Source organism: Tiliqua scincoides, chromosome 3 (genome assembly GCF_035046505.1).
Source record: "Tiliqua scincoides isolate rTilSci1 chromosome 3, rTilSci1.hap2, whole genome shotgun sequence".
In the NCBI taxonomy this organism is placed as follows: Eukaryota; Metazoa; Chordata; class Lepidosauria; order Squamata; family Scincidae; genus Tiliqua; species Tiliqua scincoides.
The window spans coordinates 3,446,609-3,466,247 of NC_089823.1; the positions used below are offsets into that span (position 1 = coordinate 3,446,609).

Sequence of the window (19,639 nt, forward strand, 5' to 3'; positions counted from 1 at the left end):
GAGAAAGATGGAGGTCTAAATGAAATCAGCCAAACTCATTAGCCCTATTAATATAGTGGGACGTGGCACGCCAGCTAGCGCTGTGCAAATGCACTCCAAAGGAGTGCAGAGTAGGCTCTTGGTTGCCATGGGAAGACATTTCATAACTGGCATTGGAAAGTCCTGCTGCCACTGGGTCTCATTCAGCGAAGCTCAGGCACCTTCCTTATGAGGAAAGGCTATGGGGTTTGGGCCTCTTCAGCCTAGAAAAGAGGCGCCTGAGGGAGGATGTGATTGAGACATACAAAATTATGCAGGGGATGGACAGTGGATAGAGAGATACTCTTTACACTCTCACATAACACCAGAACCAGGGGACATCCACTAAAATTGAGTGTTGGGAGAGTTAGGACAGACAAAAGAAAATATTTCTTTACTCAGCGTGTGGTTGGTCTGTGGAACTCATTGCCACAGGATGTGGCGATGGCATCTGGCCTGGATGCCTTTAAAAGGGCATTGGACAAGTTTCTGGAGGAAAAATCCATTATGGGTTACAAGCCATGATGTGTATGCCCAACCTCCTGATTTTAGAAATGGGTAATGTCAGAATGCCAGATGCAAGGGAGGGCACCAGAATGAGGTCTCTTGTTATCTGGTGCACTCCCTGGGGCATTTGGTGGGCCGCTGTGAGATACAGGAAGCTGGACTAGATGGGCCTATGGCCTGATCCAGTGGGGCTGTTCTTATGTTCTAACCAGGATCTCTGAAAGAGGTTCAGAGATTTCACAATCTCTGAAATAAACATAACATAAGAACATTTCACATAAGAAATGTGAAACATTTCACATAAGACATAAGAAATGTGAAATGCATGGGAGGAGGCAGTCTCTCGGATAGTTTGTGGCCCCCCAGGCCATTTCAAGGCTAAAAGGCTGAAATCAGTATCTTGAACCAAGAAGCAAACAAGTCACCGGTGTGGATGGAATAATACTGGAGTAATATGCTTGGAGTGGTTACTGCCGGTCTGTAGTCTGGCAATCACATTATCCACCACTTGTTTTTCAATTGTAGTTTCACACAGAACATTACAACAGACAAGCCTGGAGTTTATCTTGGTATCTGGACAGGCTCGTGGGGCAACCTATTACCTGAGACTCCCAGCTGCTGCTGCTGCTTTTTCAGATGCTGCCCTGACACAATCTTCATTGGGAAAGAAGGCACACCCTGTAACTCAGCCTGCTTGGCGCCTGAGCAGCTGCCTGGCTCACCCACCCCTAAGGGTAGCCCTGGGTTCCCATAGGCACATGTACATCATTCATTGTCTTTCTGGGCATGCGCTGGCAGGTGTCTCTGCCTCCGTAGTGCTTAATAAACGGCATTTCCTCAAGGAGATGCTGTTTAGGAGCTCTGAGTGTTTCAACTTGGATTTAAGGGCTACTTAGCTTTCTCTTCTCCATTCCTGGAGTCTTTCAAATACCTTTCCACAGCCTTCCATGCAGGCAAGCAAAGTATTAAGAAACCAAAGTATTAGGATGTGCAGGATGTGCTGACGGCATCTGACCTGGGTGCCTTGAAAAGGGGATTGGACAAGTTTCTGGAGGAAAAATCTATTACGGGGTACAAGCCATGATGTGTATGCGCAACCTCCTGATTTTAGAAATGGGCTACACCAGAATGCCAGATGCAAGGGAGGGCACCAGGATGCAGGTCTCTTAAGAACAGCCCCACTGGATCAGGCCATAGGCCCATCTAGTCCAGCTTCCTGTATCTCACAGCGGCCCACCAAATGCCCCAAGGAGCACACCAGATAACAAGAGACCTCATCCTGGTGCCCTCCCTTGCATCTGGCACTCTGATACATAGCCCATTTCTAAAATCAGGAGGCTGCACATACACATCATGGCTTGTAACCCGTAATGGATTTTTCCTCCAGAAACTTGTTCAATTTCAGTTCAGTTCAGTTCAGTAAGGCCTTTATTGGCATAAAATACAGAGAAAGAACAGAACAAAACAGGAATATACAAAGACAACACAACACAACATAAGCATAAACATCAGTCACTGCCCAGAGTCCCAGGGCTCTGCCTGGCTATTACCCCAGATAAAAAGGAAGCAACATTATCCAGAGTCTCAGGATCAGGAGTGGAAAGGAGAGACTGAAGCATGGTTGAATCCCCCCAGCCCTGCATCCTAGCTAACAATGGACCTAGAAATTTCTTGCGTGACACATCATGTAGCGGGCAGTAAAAAAAAGGTATGCATTAAAGTCTCAACGCAATCCCTACCACACTTGCATTTCCTCTCTAAGTAGGGGATACCGCTGAACCTGCCCGTTAACAAGGCTGATGGAAGAGCGTTACACCTTGCCAGTGTGAAAGCTCTCCGGGCCTGTGGGCACACCAGGTGGTAAAAGAAGGAGGCCAGTTTCCCAAAACTGACTGGAATATGAAGATGGAGTGGAGAACAAGTGGTTCTGGCGGCACTAAACAGCTCTTGTTGTTCGATATCCAGAATTCTTCCTTTGACAATTCTGTAAGCTGCATCACAACCAATCATACCTAACTCTGCAGTGTCCAGCCCTATTGACTTAATTTTAGTTAGAAGTTCAGTGATCTCTATAGGCAGGACTGGATCCGATAATAATTGATGCATTAGATCAGAAGAGGTGGGGTTAAATAAAATCCTAAACCAAAATTTCAGAAGTCTTAACCATACAGTAGTCCTTAGTCGAATTAACCCCACCTCGAGACACAGGACCGAGTAGGGAACGCACCTGGGTAAGCCCAAAATCTTCCGCAAAAAGGAGGCTTGGATGCGTTCTAGTGGTTGGTTAATAGCCTTATACCAGACAGGAGAGCCATAAAGAACCTGGGAAAGAACCTTTCCCTTAAACGCCTCCAGAGCGGCCGTAACATAACCATTGCTGCAGGTGAAAAAGAAACGGGAAATGGTTGAGGAAGCTAGTTTGGATGCGTTCTGCACTGCCTTGCGATGAAAAGCCCAAGTGAATCTGTAATGAAAGTTGATACCCAGGTACTTGAAATGCTTAACCTGTTCCATTTTGTTGCCATTACAAGACCACTTAAAAGCTTTCCATCTGTTAGCAAATATCATTATCTTAGATTTAGCATAATTGATCTGCAATTTGTTGGTCAAAAAATACTCTGTGGCGCGACTGAGCAGATGTTTCAGGCCAATCCTAGTACGAGATATCAGTACTGCATCATCCGCGTACAGAAGTAGCGGCACTTGGCTTGCGCCAAGCTTTGGACAATGGCCATCTACTTCCTTCAGGGAAGGGGCAAGATCATTTAGAAATAGATTGAAAAGCATGGGGGCCAAGACACAGCCCTGTTTGACCCCTTTGTTAGTGATGATGGAGTGAGTTAGATTCCCCCTCCAGGAGCATCTAACCTTGCACGAGGTATTTAGATGGAGGGACCTAATCAGCAGCAGTAATCTTTTATCAATCCCCAAGTCTTCCAACTTGGCCCAAAGAAGCTCCCTATCCACAGAATCAGGCACCTTTCAAATCAAGGAAGGCTACATAAAGACGAGCCTTACATATCCTGACCTGCTTATAGGCCAAATGAGACAGGATCAGGCAATTATCCAAAGTTGATTTGCCCCAACAGAAGCCAGATTGCTCGGGGCCTAAGATGCCTTGTGAAGTAACCCAGAGAGTAAGTTTATTGCATAGATATTTAGCATAGATCTTACCTAGTACAGAAAGCAAACTAACAGGTCAAAAGTTTCCTGGTATGGTAGGGTCACCCTTTTTATGAATAGGCACGACTGTTGCTGTAAGCCAAGCATTGGGTAATAGGCCAGAGCTGTCGATCATTGTAAAAAAGTGGGCAAGTAACTGGGCCCACCATTCTGGGTCACCTTTTAAAAGCTCGGGTGGTATTTCATCTGGCTTCCCTGGCTTCAATTGCTTAATTAGCTCTTTGATTTCATCAGGGGTCACAGGAGGCCAGATAGGCAGATCCACAGAGGTGAAGTCTGGGTAGGTGTCCGGGGATTTGCTCTTATCATAAAAAAGATCTGTAAAGTGTTGAACCCATGTGGACGAAGGGATAATAGCAGGGTCGTATGTTTCTGATCTACATGAACCCGCTACAACTGCCCAAAATTGTTTATTATTTTTGTGTTGAATCGCTTGATGCAGCTTGTTCCATTGAGTTAAAACAAACTTTTTCTTTTTCTCTGTCAATAAAACTCTTAGTTGTTTTTTTGAGAATGGAGTGTTTAACTAAACAACTGGGGTCATTGTACTTTCTAAAATCTAAATAAGAAGCCCTGATACACATCTTAAGATCCCTACATTCACTGTCAAACCAATCCTTTTTGTCAAAAGCACTGCATGTCTTAACCGACATAGGCCTGGTACTCAGGGCCTTAAAAATGTATCCAATAAAACCTTCAAAGGATTTGTTTAGAACTAAGGGATCAGAGTCCTGTTGAATGGCCGATAAAAAATCTCTGCTTGCTGGTTCCGTACATAAACGATGGAAGTTTGAGGAAAGAGCACTGTTAGCCACAATTTTATACCTACACTCTAAATTTGGCTCTACCTCAGCTTGTGATGGAACACTCCCAGAATGGAGGTCAAGGACCAAGATTAAAGGTAAATGGTCACTATAGGTTACATCCCCAATGGTAAAATCCTTCACATGATGCTTCATTTTAGTGGATACCAAAATGTAATCCACAACGCTGGCGCCACAAGAGGATACAAAAGTAAATTCATCAGCATTGGGGAATTCTTTTAGACCATTAAGCCAAATCATGTTAGTGGTAATGGAAAACTTAGCAAGGGCCATACCATTGGCATTATAGTGTGCATCTTTGGACCACCTGCTTAGTGCACAAATGGGGGGAGGGAGCTGTCATCATCCACATCCCAGGCTCTGTGGAAGATTTCCGCTGAGTTCCCCACCCTTGAATTTAAATCACCCAGCAAAAGAATTTCAGCATGGGGGTGGGCCCTTTTAAGCTCATTCATACAAGTCAATAGATCATTCCAGAGCTGGGTCCTTTGTAAGCTGTCAAGCAAAGGAGGAATATAGGTGTTGACGCAGATTAAGTCAATGTCTGCAAAAGACACCCTCAGTGCTTGTATCTTACAACAACCTGGAAGGATGTCTAAAGGGCATGACTTACACCGCTTCAGTACAAGGCTGGCTAAACCCACCGAAGGACGACAATTAGAGGTGGGTTTAGTTGCAGGTACTGCAAAAGCCTTGTAGCCAGGGATGTACAGATGGTCCAAAACCCATGTCTCCTGCAACAGAATAATAGCAAACGTTCTGAGATAGCTTAAGAAACTGCTGTCATTTTTCTTATTCTTCCACCCTGCAATGTTCCAGGAAAGAATTCTTAGTTGGGAAGAAGTAGCAGGGGCTGGAGAAGCATTAATTAGTCAATCTTTGCTTCCTGATGGACACTCAGCACCAGAAGGATGATGAGACATGCAGCTACTCAGGGCTAAGTTGGTCACAGGAGATGGTGTAAAATCCCCGGAATAAGGGACGGGAATTGCCTCAGTGGCTACTTCTGAAGCAGATTGAAGAGCAGATGCTGGCACTGGAAGGGTCAGAGGATGGATTTCATAGGTCAAATTTTCCGTATTATAATTGAGAAGTTCTGCTTTAACCCTGTCCAGGGATCTGATAATATTTAGTTGTTCTGGCCTTGTGAGTTCCTTAAAGGCGCCCTCCACAATGTCATCCCCCTCCAGCTGTAATTCCATTATCAGATCTTTAGCCACCAATGCAGGAGGATCTGCCCTAGGGCCTTGTTCCCTTGACAAGGGGCCTTTGGGGGCTGGGAGCGCCCTTGGAATGAGTGAATGGTCATCAGTAGGTAAATGCATTGGGAGGTCAGTAGTAATTGAGTTAGCTGAACCTGAATTTTGGCCATTCACTTCTATGTCCCCAAGGAACCTGGAGGGTAGGTGGGAGCCAGGAATCTCTGGCAAAGCTTTACAGGACTCAAGAGCTGATTCCAATTCCTCATCGCAGGGAACAGCAGACGTTGCCCCTGATGGTACCCCATCCAGGGCTTTAGATAAGGAGTTCCTACTAGGCTGTGATGATGTTCAATTTCCTTTAAACGGCATCCAGGCCAGATGCCATCACCACATCCTGCGGCAAGGAGTTCCACAGACCAACCACACACTGAGTAAAGAAATATTTTCTTTTGTCTGTCCTAACCCGCCCAACACTCAATTTTAGTGGATGTCCCCTGGTTCTGGTGTTATGTGAGAGTGTAAAGAGCATCTCCCTATCCACTCTGTCCATTCCCTGCATAATTTTGTATGTCTCCATCATGTCCCCCCTCAGGCGTCTCTTTTCTAGGCTGAAGAGGCCCAAACGCCGTAGCCTTTCCTCATAAGGAAGGTGCCCCAGCCCCGTAATCATCTTAGTGGCTCTCTTTTGCACCTTTTCCATTTCCACTATGTCTTTTTTGAGATGTGGCGACCAGAACTGGACACAATACTCCAGGTGTGGCCTGGAGTTATCTGTTAGCCTCTTGTTATCTGGTGTGCTCCCTGGGGCATTTGGTGGGCCGCTGTGAGATACAGGAAGCTGGACTAGATGGGCCTATGGCCTGATCCAGTGGGGCTGTTCTTACGTTCTTATGAAATTCAGCGCGCACGGGTTGTGGATGCTTGGCCACCTCCCACGGCGGCGGCGTTTTTCAAAGGACTCCAGTGGGGAGGCTCTGCCTCACCTGCCTCCCCACCCACTGCATGTCCCTCATGCTAGAGATCTTTCTATTCATGACCAGATGAGTTCTGTGCCAAGCGAAAACATGAAAACATGAATTACGAGAAGTATTTGTCTTGTTATGACATTTTTATCTCAGTTTCTGGAATTGACACATTTGATCTTTTCAGGATGATCTTTCACTACAATTGTGCACATTGTACCTGCTTCCCATTTTCCAAAGGTGAGCACACTGCATGTCCTGGGCTGGGGGGGGGGGAACCAGCCAGCCCAGGAGAGGTGAGCGCTGGGCTGGCACTCCTGAGCCTGCGAGAAGGTGCCTGTGCCCACCAAGAGTCCCGCGCGCCCTGGCCTTCGTCCGAAGAGCCCGAGGAACGCCCTGCCACTGCACGGCCTTCCGGAGGCCCCGAGGCGGCACCGGGACTGGCTCTGCTGCTGCCGCCACGTCCCTGCGCGCCCCCCGTGGCTCTTTCGCCCTCCACGCCCAGCAGCCCTTCTGAGTGGGGGGGGGCGGCAGCGCGCCCCGCACCTGCGGGGGGAACGGAGCACTGCCGCAGCAGAGCCGGTGGATGCGCGGCGCGGGGCGGAGCGGGGCGGGAGCCAGAGCCACCCCCACCTCGGCGCCTCCTCCCCCGTCCTCCGGAGGGGTGATGCCGCCCGCAGAGCCTCCGCCGCGGGTCTTCCTGCCCAGCTCCGGCGCTGCCAAGAAGCTGCCAGGCGGTGAGTGACGGGGCGGGGGTGGCGGCGTAGATCCGGGGCCCTGGAATGCACCCCCCGCCGGGCGCCCGGGGTCGAGCGTGGCACAGAGGCGCCGTGGGGGGAGGCGCCCCCTGCCCACCCGGCGGCAGCCCCCGACAGTCCCCCCCTCGCGAGACTGGCCCTTCTGGAGGACGTCAGACCCGCAGAGAAGACCCTCCTCCAGCCCCGCAGAGCAGAACCCCCCAGCCCTGCAGATTCCCCCCGCCCCGCAGAGCAGGACCCTCCAGCCCCATAGAGGACCCTCCGGCCCCGCAGAGCAGATTCCCCAAGCCCGCAGAGTGGACCCTCCAGTCCCAAAGACCCCCCAGCCCCGCAGAGCAGACCCCCAGCCCTCAGAGTAGACACCCCAGCCCCGCCGAGAAGGTCCCCCGGCTCCGCAGAGCAGAGCCCCCAGCCCCATACCCTCCCAGTCCCGCAGAGCAGACCCCCCCCCGCTCCGCAGAACGCCCCCCAGATCCGCTCTCCTTCCCCTGCATTCGGCAGCCGGGGGGCGGTCGGAGGGGGAGAGTCCGCCCGCCAGCAGGGAAGGGGCTCCTCGTCTTCTCCCCCGCCTTCCCCCTCCCCAGGACCCACCTGGCGGGACTGCGTGGCTCGCGGTGCCCTTCTCCCCCCGCCGCTCCGCGCGCATCTGGCGGCGTCCGAAGCAGCAGATCGCAGCCTCCGCGCCCCCCCCGCCCGACTCGCGTCCAGTCCGGAAAGCCCCTGGAGGAGACCCGGCCCTTTCCTCCAGCACTGCAGGCGCCCCCTCCAGGGAAGCACCTTTTGGAGGAGCAGGGCGCCCACCAGGGCTCCGGACGCCAGGAGGAAGCCCCCCCCCCCGAGAGAGAAAGCTCCTTCCTCCGCCTCCTGCACAGTTCAGCCTGCTGGAACAGGACCCCCGCCCCGCCCCGCTGCCGAACTCCACGGAGAGGGGATCTCTGCCCTGCCCTCCTCCTCTGCAGAATGCCAGCAGCGAGTCCTCCCAAGACAGGCCGCAGGCTGGCTCCCCAATTCCCTTGTGCCCCATCCTTGTGCACCCTCCAGTGGCATAGCTAGTCCGGGGGGGGCAAAGCACTAAGTTTTGCAGGGAGCCTCACCGCAGCATGCAAGCAGCCATTCCAGGCCCCTGGGAGCAAAACGGAGGCGGAGGCAGGGTGGCAAGTGCCTTTGTCTTGCTCCCAGGGGGAGGGCCGTTTGCATGCTGCAGGGAGGCTCCCTGCAAAACTTAGTGCTTTGCCCCCCCCTCTAGCTACACCACTGCTACCCTCCATCAGGTGGTTAAAATGTGGATTTCGTTTCCCAACTTGTACCTGCATGATTTGGGCAAAGTCGGGGTTACTAGGCATGACAAAGGAATCAGGTTTCTAGTCCACATTAGCAATGGTAATTGGGGAGACCAGAATGGAAAATTCTGAACTAATTAGAACAGAGTACGAGCCTTTAATCTTTTCCAGATAGTGGGAAATGAGGAACTGGAATGAATTATCACCTCTTATCCAAAACCTGCTCCACCCAATTTGGCAACGCAGATGACTCACTCAACCAGCCTGTTAAGGGTTCCTGATTGCAGGACTGATCACAGGCAGAGAAGATATTGCATGTGGCAGACATGGAAGGACACCATGCTGGGTGATTCCATGGCATCTAAAGTGGCTACAGTAAGAGGCCATATGAAATTCCTCCAATTCCACACAAAGTGTGCCCCACATAATTCCTGTTAGGATGGCTGGGGCACCTTCCTTATGAGGAAAGGCTCTTTCCTTGGGCCTCTCTTCCTTCCTTTCTTGGGCCTCTTCAGCCTAGGAAAGAGACTCCTGAGGGGGGACATGATTGAGACATACAAAATATGCATGGGAAGGATAAAGGGGATAGAGAGATGCTCTTTACACTCTCACATAACACCAGAACCAGGGGACATCCACTAAAATTGAGTGTTGGGAGAGTTAGGACAGACAAAAGAAAATATTTCTTTACTCAGCATGTGGTTGGTCTGTGGAACCCCTTGCCACAGGATGTGGCGATGGCGTCTGACCTAGAGGCCTTTAAAAGAGAATTGGACAAATTTCTAGAGGAAAAGTCCTTCACGGGTTACAAGCCATGATGTGTATAAGCAACCTTCTGATTTTAGAAATGAACTGTGTCAGAATGCCAGATGCACAGGAGGGCACCAGGATGAGGTCTCTTGTTATCTGGTGTGCTCCCTGGGGCATTTGGTGGGCCGCTGTGAGATACAGGAAGCTGGACTGGATGGGCCCTTGGCCTGATCCAATGGGGCTCTTCTTATGTTCTTATGACTTAGGCTTAGCTTTCAATTCTATCCATCTCTCTCACCCACCCCATCCTTACTACCAATGTATAATCTGCATTGACAAAACATAGATTGCATCAAAGTTATTTTGTGCAGTGTTTCATTGATAATGCATCAAAGACCAAAATGCACCCAAAGACTTTGGATACCACCACTTCTTACTGTGTTTTATGAGTGCACATTGGTGACGCAGCAAGTGGGAAATGACATGAAAGAGCCAAATGCTGTTGCAACTCAGCATATACCCAGAACTCTGTACAGGAGTGGAGTAGCAAGAGGGGGGCAAAGCACTACGTTTTGCAGGGAGCCTCACTGTGGCATGCAAGAGGCCCCTCCCCTTCAGAGCCCAGGCAGTGCAAAACAGAGGCATATGCCTCTGTTGGAGAGACAGAGAAAGCAGAAGGGTGCCTGCATTGCTCACCCAAGTGAGCCAAGTTCAGCCTCTGCCATTAAGAGACTCTCTGCCAGCACAGCTCTTCTCTGCCCTAGATGTTGGGAAGCTGCTGCTACCTACATAATTGGGCTGGTTCTGAATCAGGATGAGGAAGAGCTCAACTAAGTCCAGGAAGGTGCCCGCATGGCAACAAGCCAAGTTAGAGAGTTTGTAAAGGGCAAGGAATAAAAAGGAACATAAACTGTGGCAAAAGAAAAATAAGAAGGTGATATGGGAGGCCAAGAGAGACTATGAGGAATGCATGGCCAGCAACATTAAGGGGAATAATAAAATCTTCTTCAAATATGTTAGAAGCAGGAAACCCGCCAGAGAAGCGGTTGGCCCTCTGGATGGTGAGGGAGGGAAACGGGAGATAAAAGAAGACTTAGAGATGGCAGAGAAATTAAATGAGTTCTTTGCATCTGTCTTCACGGCAGAAGACCTCGGGCAGATACCGCTGCCCAAATGGCCCCTCCTGACCAAGGAATTATGCCAGATAGATGTTAAAAGAGAAAATGTTTCAGACCTAATTGATAAATTAAAGATCAATAAGTCACCGGGTCCTGATGGCATCCACCCAAGAGTTATTAAGGAATTGAAGAATGAAGTTGCTGATCTCTTGACTAAGGTATGCAACTTGTCCCTCAAAACGGCCATGGTGCCAGAGGATTGGAGGATAGCAAATGTCACACCGATTTTTTTAAAAAGGGAGGAAGGAGGACCCAGGAAACTATAGGCCGGGTAAGATGGTGGAATGCCTCATCAAAGATAGAATCTCAAAACACGATCTCAAAACACAGTGTCCAAACATTTTGGCAGGAGGGCCATGTCATCTCTCTGACACTCGAGGGCCAGGGGGAAAAAAGAACTAATTTACATTTAAAATTTGAATAAATTTACATAAATGAATATATTAGGGATAGAACTTATATGAATAAATGAAGGCCTTGCACAAAGCAAGGCCAGCTTTTCCTTCACTGCCGCTGCTGCATCACAGACATGAAACAGCAAGTATTGGCGAGAGCCTGGGTCCCTCAGCTCAGATGAGAGGACAAACAGTCTTCCTCACACTGAGAGCAGTTGCATCGGGCCAGCACCGGCTCCAGCAAGTCTCTGCAGGGCCAGAGGCTCATTGGAGACTGGAGGGCTCCCTGCAGGCTGCTTTGGGAGCCCCCGAGGGCCACAAGTGGCCCCCGGGCCGGGTTTTGGGCACCCCTGACATAGACGAACAAGCCTTGCTGAGGGAGAATCAGCATGGCTTCTGTAAGGGTAAGTCCTGCCTCCCAAACCTTTTAGAATTCTCTGGAAAGTTCAACAGGCATGTGGATGCAGAAGAACCTGTGGACATTATATATCTGGACTTTCAGAAGGCGTTTGACACGGTCCCTCACCAAAGGCTGCCGAGAAAACTCCACCGTCAGGGAATTAGAGGGCAGGTCCTCTCCTGGATTAGGAACTGTTTGAGGTCCAGTAAGCAGAGAGTGGGTGTCAATGGGCAATTTTCACAATGAAGAGAGGTGGAAAGTGGAGTGCCCCAAGGATCTGTCCTGGGACTGGTGCTTTTCAACCTGTTCATAAATGACCTGGAGACAGGGGTGAGCAGCGAGGTGGCCAAGTAATGTAATGCCGTTGTGCAAAACATTGGTTAGGCCACACCTGGAGAATTGCTGGTTCTGGTTGCCACATCTCAAAAAGGATATAGTGGGGAGGAAAAACATGCAGAAGAGAGCAACCAAAATGATTACAGGGCTGGGGCACCTTCCTTAGGAGGAAAGGCTACGGCGTTTGGGCCTCTTCAGCCTAGAAAAGAGGCGCCTGAGTGGGGACCTGATTGAGACATACAAAATCATGCAGGGGATGGACAGAGTGGATAGAGAGACACTCTTTTCCCTCTCACATAACACCAGAACCAGGGGACATCCACCAAAGCTGAGTGTTGGGAGAGTTAGGATAGACAGAAGAAAATATTTCTTTACCCAGCGTGTGATTAGTTTGTGGAACTCCTTACCACAGGATGTAGTGATGGCATCTTGCCTGGATGCCTTTAAGAGGGAATTGGACAAATCTCTGGAGGAGAAGTTCATTACAAGTTACAAGTCATAGTAGGTATGCGCAAGCTCTTGGTTTTAGAGGCAGGCTGCCTCTGATTGCCAGATGAAGGGGAGGGCACCGGGACGCAGATTGTGTCTGTTATCTTGTGTGCTCCCTGGGACATTTGGTGGGCCACTGTGAGATACATGAAGCTGGACTAGATGGGCCTTTGGCCTGATCCAGCAGGGCTCTTCTTATGTTCTTATGACTCATGGTATTTCTGGAAGAGCAGCCTCATGAAAGCAGGAGTAGGCCAGCTCAACACGAAGTCATTTATTTCGCCTTCCTTTGCAATGGCTGGAAATTCCAACTGGGGAAAGGGATACTCTTCCATGTTTGTTGCTTTGAGCAACATCAGGGATGAAATCCCTTTCTTAGCCTCCAAGATGCCACCCTCCAAGATGCCACCATAAAAATGGGTGTGGGATGGAAGAGCCAATGGGATGATGTGAGTGTCATTGTCATTAAAAGGCTTGTGGTTATTCTGGTCTGCATTGACAGCTGCATGAATCCAAGGGTTGGCTCTTAGGCCCTCAGTTTGGCTGTACTTGTTGTAAGAGGCGACTAAACAACCACTGGGTAGATGGGACTTGTGAGCCTGAGAAGGCAGCTCATCTGAGAGAAGGAAAACTCTGATCCCAAACCTCCACTGCCTTGTGGCTACATCCAGTTATGGAAAAGGCTTCAGGAGTCAACCTCGAGGCAAAATCTGGAGCAGAAATCCCTGAGGCAGTTCGCGGCTGAACACAGTCACGTTCTGGCAACTCCTGCAACGCCGCTGGAACGAACTGTATTGGCTTCTAACATCAGAACATAAGAACATAAGAACAGCCCCACTGGATCAGGCCATAGGCCCATCTAGTCCAGCTTCCTGTATCTCACAGCGGCCCACCAAATGCCCCAGGGAGCACACCAGATAACAAGAGACCTCATCCTGGTGCCCTCCCTTGCATCTGGCATTCTGACATAGCCCATTTCTAAAAACAGGAGGTTGCGCATACACATCATGGCTTGTACCCCATGATGGATTTTTCCTCCAGAAACATGTCCAATCCCCTTTTAAAGGCGTCTAGGCTAGACGCCAGCGCCACATCCTGTGGCAAGGAGTTCCACAGACCGACCACACGCTGGGTAAAGAAATATTTTCTTTTGTCTGTCCTAACCTGCCCAACACTCAATTTTAGTGGATGTCCCCTGGTTCTGGTGTTATGTGAGAGTGTAAAGAGCATCTCCCTATCCACTCTGTCCATCCCCTGCATAATTTTGTATGTCTCAATCCATTGGACCATTTCAGCGACATGGAGAGGGGGGGATTTGCTGCATGGGTAACAGTCTATCCTCCATATCTACTTTACCCAGGCTTCGCGCACTGAAGAGGACACTCTGTTCCACAACCATTTTTCAGAGCACGATACCATAGTCTTCCAAGTCTGAAGGATGCCAATGTGTGATATTCTGCTCACACAAATGTGCCCTGAGCCTTTAACAGGAATAGTCCTCAGTTTCGGAGGATGTTTTGTTTTCCCTTCACCTTCCTGAGGGTTTTTCTCTCCTGAAATGAAAGTTAAAGGTCTTTGGATCCCAGGTGTTTCAGCTTGCTAGAATAGACCAAGCTGGTTTCTAGATCATCCTGTTGTCATAATTCTCTCTCCTCATTTCCCTCTCAGAATATTTCTACAGTCTCAGCAAACATGACCAACATGAAGATTGTCTCAAGGAAGGTGACTCTTTTCCAACAGGAAGCATCAAGAGGCCTCACCTACCGCATCCCAGCCCTGCTCTACCTGCCCCCTGAGTCCACATTCCTGGCATTTGCAGAGCAGCGCTCATCACCCAGAGATGAAGATGCCAAGTTCTTGGTGCTGAGACGAGGGAAGAAGGAGGGAGCATCTGTTCAGGTAATGCAAAGCTGTGCTGTGTTAGATTTCCATTGGTAGATAAAAAAAGTTTTACTTTATTTACAGCCCAACCCTGTTGAGGGCCGGCACCAGTGGAACAAGTGCTCCGCTGGTGTGTGCTGTCACAAAAGCAGCACACTAATAATTGCACAATAATTGCACAATAATGCAAGGCTCAGGTGCAGTGACATTGCCCAAGGCCCCGGAACCCAAGTCAGTGATGTCACGAGACATGTGATGTCACTTCTGGGTTCTCCAAGAAGAGAAGGCAATGGCAGTGGTGGCTTTGCAATCACGCTCCTGTCCCATTCCTTCTCCTTCGGAGGCTCAGCCACCAAAGGAGAAGGAAAGGGGCAGCAGAGAGATCACAAAGCTGCTGAAACAGGAGGAGGCCTCCCCCACACAGAATGGCTCTGAAGGGGAGGGGGAAGGGCCCCTTGCATGCTGCAGTGAGGGTCCCTGTGCTTTGCACCCCCTCTAGCTATGCCACTGCTGTGAATTCTTAGCAAAGGGACTGAATGCAAAACAGCCAGTATCATAGTGCCCTTATACAAATCTATGCTGCAACCACATGTGAAATACTGTGTACTTTTTTGGCCTTCCCGTCTAATAAGGTGTAGGAGAGCTGTAAAAGTTGCAAAGGGCAAGCTAAGTGATCAGAGAATTGGAGCACCCACAAGGAACAGCTAGAGCAGCCATTTTCAACTGATGTGCAATGCTGGTGTCCTGTGACAGGTCCACAGGTGTGCTGCGGGAGTTTGGAGCACAGCAATTAAAAAGAGCTGCAAAACTCTTCTGGGTTCTCTAGTTCTGTGTCTAGGGCAGGAGTGGCCAACTATTCAACTTTAGGGCTCCTGGACCTTTAACAATTGTGTAGAAGAGGGAATTTCAGCAGGTGCAGCTTGTCATCTTACAGAAGACAAGCTGCACCTACAGAAACTCCTTCCTCTACAGCAGGGGTGCCCGAACCCTGGCCCTGGGGCCACTTGTGGCCCTTGAGGACTCCCAATCCAGCCACTGAGAGCCCCCAGTTTCCAATGAGCTCTGGCCCTCCGGAGACTTGCTGGAGCCTGTGCTGGCCGATGCAACTGCTCTCAGCATGAGGGTAACTGTTCAACCTCTCAAGTGAGCTGTGGGATGAGGGCTCCCTCCACTGCTTGCTGTTTCATGTCTGTGATGCAGCAGCGGCAGCAAAGGAAAGGCCAGCCTTGCTTTGTGCAAGGCCTTTTATAGGCCATGAGCTATTGCAAGACCTTCATTCATTCATTTAAGTTCCATCTTTAATACATTCATTTATGTAAATTTATTCAAAATCGAAATGTAAATTAACTCTTTTTTCCCTGGCCAGAGAGATGATGTGGCCCTCCTGCCAAAAAGTTTGGACACCTCAGCTCTACATAATTGTTAAAAGTCCAGGAGCCTTAAAGTTGAAAGGTTGGCCACCCCTAGTCTAGGGTAACTGTCTGTAGTAACGCATGGTCAGTGTACTGTGAGAAGAAAAACACTGAAAATAACTGAGTGCTCAGTCCTATGCTGCTCGCCTGCCCCATAGTACAGGCAGAGGTCTCCGCGCAGTAAGGAAATGTTGGTTCCCTTACCCTGTGGCTGCCCCCACAGTCTCTATGGGATCTGCACCAGCTCATAAGAACAGCCCCACTGGATCAGGCCATAGGCCCATCTAGTCCAGCTTCCTGTATCTCACAGCGGCCCACCAAATGCCCCAGGGAGCACACTAGATAACAAGAGACCTGCAAGGCTTCCTGGGAATTGTAGTTAAGAACATAAGAACAGCCCCACTGGATCAGGCCATAGGCCCATCTAGTCCAGCTTCCTGTATCTCACAGCGGCCCACCAAATGCCCCAGGGAGCACACCAGATCACAAGAGACCTGCAAGGCTTCCTGGGAATTGTAGTTAAGAACATAAGAACAGCCCCACTGGATCAGGACATAGGCCCATCTAGTCCAGCTTCCTGTATCTCACAGCGGCCCACCAAATGCCCCAGGGAGCACACCAGATCACAAGAGACCTGCAAGGCTTCCTGGGAATTGTAGTTAAGAACATAAGAACAGCCCCACTGGATCAGGCCATAGGCCCATCTAGTCCAGCTTCCTGTATCTCACAGCGGCCCACCAAATGCCCCAGGGAGCACACCAGATCACAAGAGACCTGCAAGGCTTCCTGGGAATTGTAGTTAAGAACATAAGAACAGCCCCACTGGATCAGGCCATAGGCCCATCTAGTCCAGCTTCCTGTATCTCACAGCGGCCCACCAAATGCCCCAGGGAGCACACCAGATATAAGTCACTCACACCAGCTCAGTCGCTGGCACAGATCTAAGTAGTCCATGTAGGGCTTTCAGGTATGTGTTTGGGGGGGGGTAGGATCCAGTAGCAGCCTCTGCCACTGTCCATGCCCCCTCCCAGGCCTGAACTGCCTCCTGGTTCGCTCTCCCCCACCCAGAAACACCCCTCCCTGCCTTCCTGCTGCCCTCCCCCCACCCAGGTACACCTTCCCACCCCTTGGGGAGGAACTCACAGGCAACAGCTTCAGGGGCTCCTTCAACCAGCATGGAGGCACCGCACCCACTTGCGCTGCCCACTCCACCATCCTGCCCCTCATTCTGGCTGCCACAATGTGCCTTATGGCACATTCGCAGTGGCCCTTGTCTGGGCAACACATGCGCAAGCGGTGCTGCCTGGATGGAGGATCGGGCTTCCCATTAGAGTATCTGGGGTGTTGTATTTGGGGTGTTGCTTTCTGAAAAAGATCTCAAGGTGTGGGGGAAGCAGGCAAAGATATGTGTCTCCCGACTCCTGTCAAGTTCTCTTCATACATTCTCTCCCTGCGCTTACTGAACATGGGAGAGGAGAGCAGGAGCACATGACCAGCCAGACCACACTGGCTGCAGTCCACATGTCTGCAGGCGCCGCATCAGTTGTCAGTTCTCTACAGGGGCAAGTACTGAATGTAGGGAAGGCTGTTTCTGGTGATTGATGGGAATCCATGCAGATACCCTAATCTGGATCACACCAAAGGGTTACAGCTCCCCTCTCAGCTACACTGCTGTAGTCATAACCTGTATTGGGTCCCCTGTTCATGCTCTTTACCAGGAGAGGGGAAATATGCACACCAGGGTCAATTATGTGATTAAAGTTGCTTCTGGTTTGGCCCTTAGAATGGGCGGTGTTTCTTCCTAAACATTTGATCCTTGGGGGGAAAAACTTAAATGTGACAAGAAAGACTTCTCAGGGTTCAAAATTCTAGCTTCAAGGTCAGAACCATCTTTCTCATTAAGCATTCTTCTGGCTGAGGCCCACCACTCTGAAAACGACTGTCCTGCAGTTTGTGTACCTTGGTTGCAAGCTATGAAGGTCAACAGGCTGAATCTTTCAATCTAAAAGGCAGGAGGTCTGGTCTAGAGGGTCTGGTCTAGAGGGTAGAGCCTCCATTTGCCTGAAGGTAACATCCACAGGTTGCCAGTTTGAGGCCACTGGCACTGTGTGACCTTGAAGCAGCTGACAAGCTGAGCCCAGTTATTCCATCTGATCTGAGCATGGGAGGATGGAGGCCAGAATGTTGCGACCAGATCAGAAAGAAACATCTGAATGTTGTGGTTTCTTGAAAGATAGAACCTTCTTTCAAATTGTAAAAATCCCTTCAGGGATTTAATTAGCCTGCCTATGTAAACCGCCTTGAATAAAGTCCGAGGAGAAATCTGAGGACCAAGAAAGGCGGTATAGAAATACCTGTAGTATAATAATAATAATAATAATAATAATAATAATAATAATAATAATAATAATAATAATAATAATAATAATAATAATAATAATAATAATAATGTGTTGTGTGGCTGTCCTCTGGGTGGTACAGAATGAAAAGTCTATAACTCCTTCTCTCTCTCTCTCTCTCTCTCATGCTCTAGTGGGGTCCTCAGGAGCCCCTGCTGACAGCCACACTGCCCAACCACCGCACCATGAACCCTTGCCCGGTGTACGAGAAGAAGAGTGGCACCATCTTCCTATTCTTCATCTGTGTGGAGACACACATCACAGAGCAGCACCAGATCAGGACCGGGAAGAATGCAGCCAGGCTGTGCCATGTCTTTAGCCAAGACGGCGGCCGGACATGGAGCCAGGCCACTGACCTGACTGACCAGGTGATTGGAGACGACTTGAGGAACTGGGCCACTTTTGCCGTTGGTCCAGGCCATGGACTGCAGCTGGGCAACGGGCGCCTGGTGATTCCGGCGTACTCCTACTACATCCACAGGCGCTGCTTTGGTCACTCTCTCCATTGCTGGACCAAGCCCCACTGCTTCATGTTCTACAGCGACGACTCTGGGCAGAACTGGGCTCGGGCCCACCTGGTGGAGAACTTGCGATCCTTAGAGTGCCAAGTTGCTGAGCTGCTCCGGCAGAATGAAAGCCCTGTCTTGTACTGTAATGCCCGCAGTCCAGACGGGTATCGGGCGGAGGCCTTTAGCATGGATGGTGGGAACCAGTTTGAAGATTCCTTCCTATGCAGGCAATTGTCTGAGCCACATAGTGGTTGTCAGGGCAGCGTAGTGAGTGTCACCCCGAGGCTGGACCTGGGCACGAAGCCCTCCTCCACCTCCCTCAAGGACTCCAAGTCATGGCTGATTTTCTCCCACCCCACTAACAGACACAAACGCATGGATCTGGGCATCTTCCTGAACACTTCCCCACTGGAAAAGGGCTCCTGGAAGGCTCCCTGGGTGCTCTATAAGGGGCACAGCGGCTACTCAGACCTGGCTGTGTGCGAGGAGGAGAAGACACTGCTGTTTGGCTGCTTGTTTGAATGCGGGGTGTCCAGTTCGTACGAGGAGATTGCCTTCCAGCTTGTCACCAACATTTAACTCATGAGAAATGCCAGGGAACACTGGTCTTGCTGAACGCTCAGTGGCACAAACTGTCTGGACTTCCCTTTTCCTTCCTGCCAAGTGCTTGAAATACCTGCTGGACCTGAAAGGCTGAGTGAGTCATGCCTCTGGTTCACAAGAAGGTTTCCCTTCCCTGGGAAGGTGGCCATTCCCAGCCACAGCAATTCATCCGCCATTTACTTCTGCATTCGTCCTCCACCATTAGCAGACCTTTGGGGAACAGGCTTCATTTCTGCAATCTGAGTGTTGCCTCTGAACTCCTTCCCCATCATCTAGACCTCCCTGCTAGGCCTCGCCCCCCCCCCAGCTCTTGTGCCCTACCCCTTTGCTCTCAGTCCTTGTGTTTTTCCTACACAGAGAAGTCCCCTTCTCTGAAAACACTGCTCCCTTTTTTCCAACAGGTTCCTGCTTTTAACAGTTCTTTGTCAGGCTGTAACATGCAGCTTGTTACAACAACCCCCTCCCCTTCACACTATGTACATTTGGATGTGGAAATGTGTCCTGGGGTCTTACAAGAAAAGAATTAGTTTTAAATGGAAGTGCTATATTCCAA

General features: G+C 50.0%; 1 protein-coding gene across 1 annotated transcript; it reads left to right on the forward strand.

The window, feature by feature from the left end:
• The first annotated feature begins 13,983 nt into the window (after window positions 1-13,983).
• LOC136644826 (sialidase-3-like) lies at window positions 13,984-19,062 on the forward strand. The gene is made up of 2 exons (XM_066620992.1): window positions 13,984-14,181; window positions 18,109-19,062. Exons 1-2 carry the CDS (start codon window positions 13,984-13,986, stop codon window positions 19,060-19,062), a joined length of 1,152 nt encoding a protein of 383 aa, XP_066477089.1.
• The last annotated feature ends 577 nt before the right edge of the window (window positions 19,063-19,639 follow it).

What these genes read in the sequence shown, in the direction of transcription:
- LOC136644826 (XM_066620992.1), top strand. Translation starts at nt 13,984, where the DNA reads ATGAAGATTGTCTCAAGGAAGGTGACTCTTTTCCAACAGGAAGCATCA. An exon ending in AGGAGGGAGCATCTGTTCAG is followed by an intron (nt 14,182 to 18,108) that starts GTAATGCAAAGC and finishes CTCATGCTCTAG; the next exon opens with TGGGGTCCTCAGGAGCCCCT.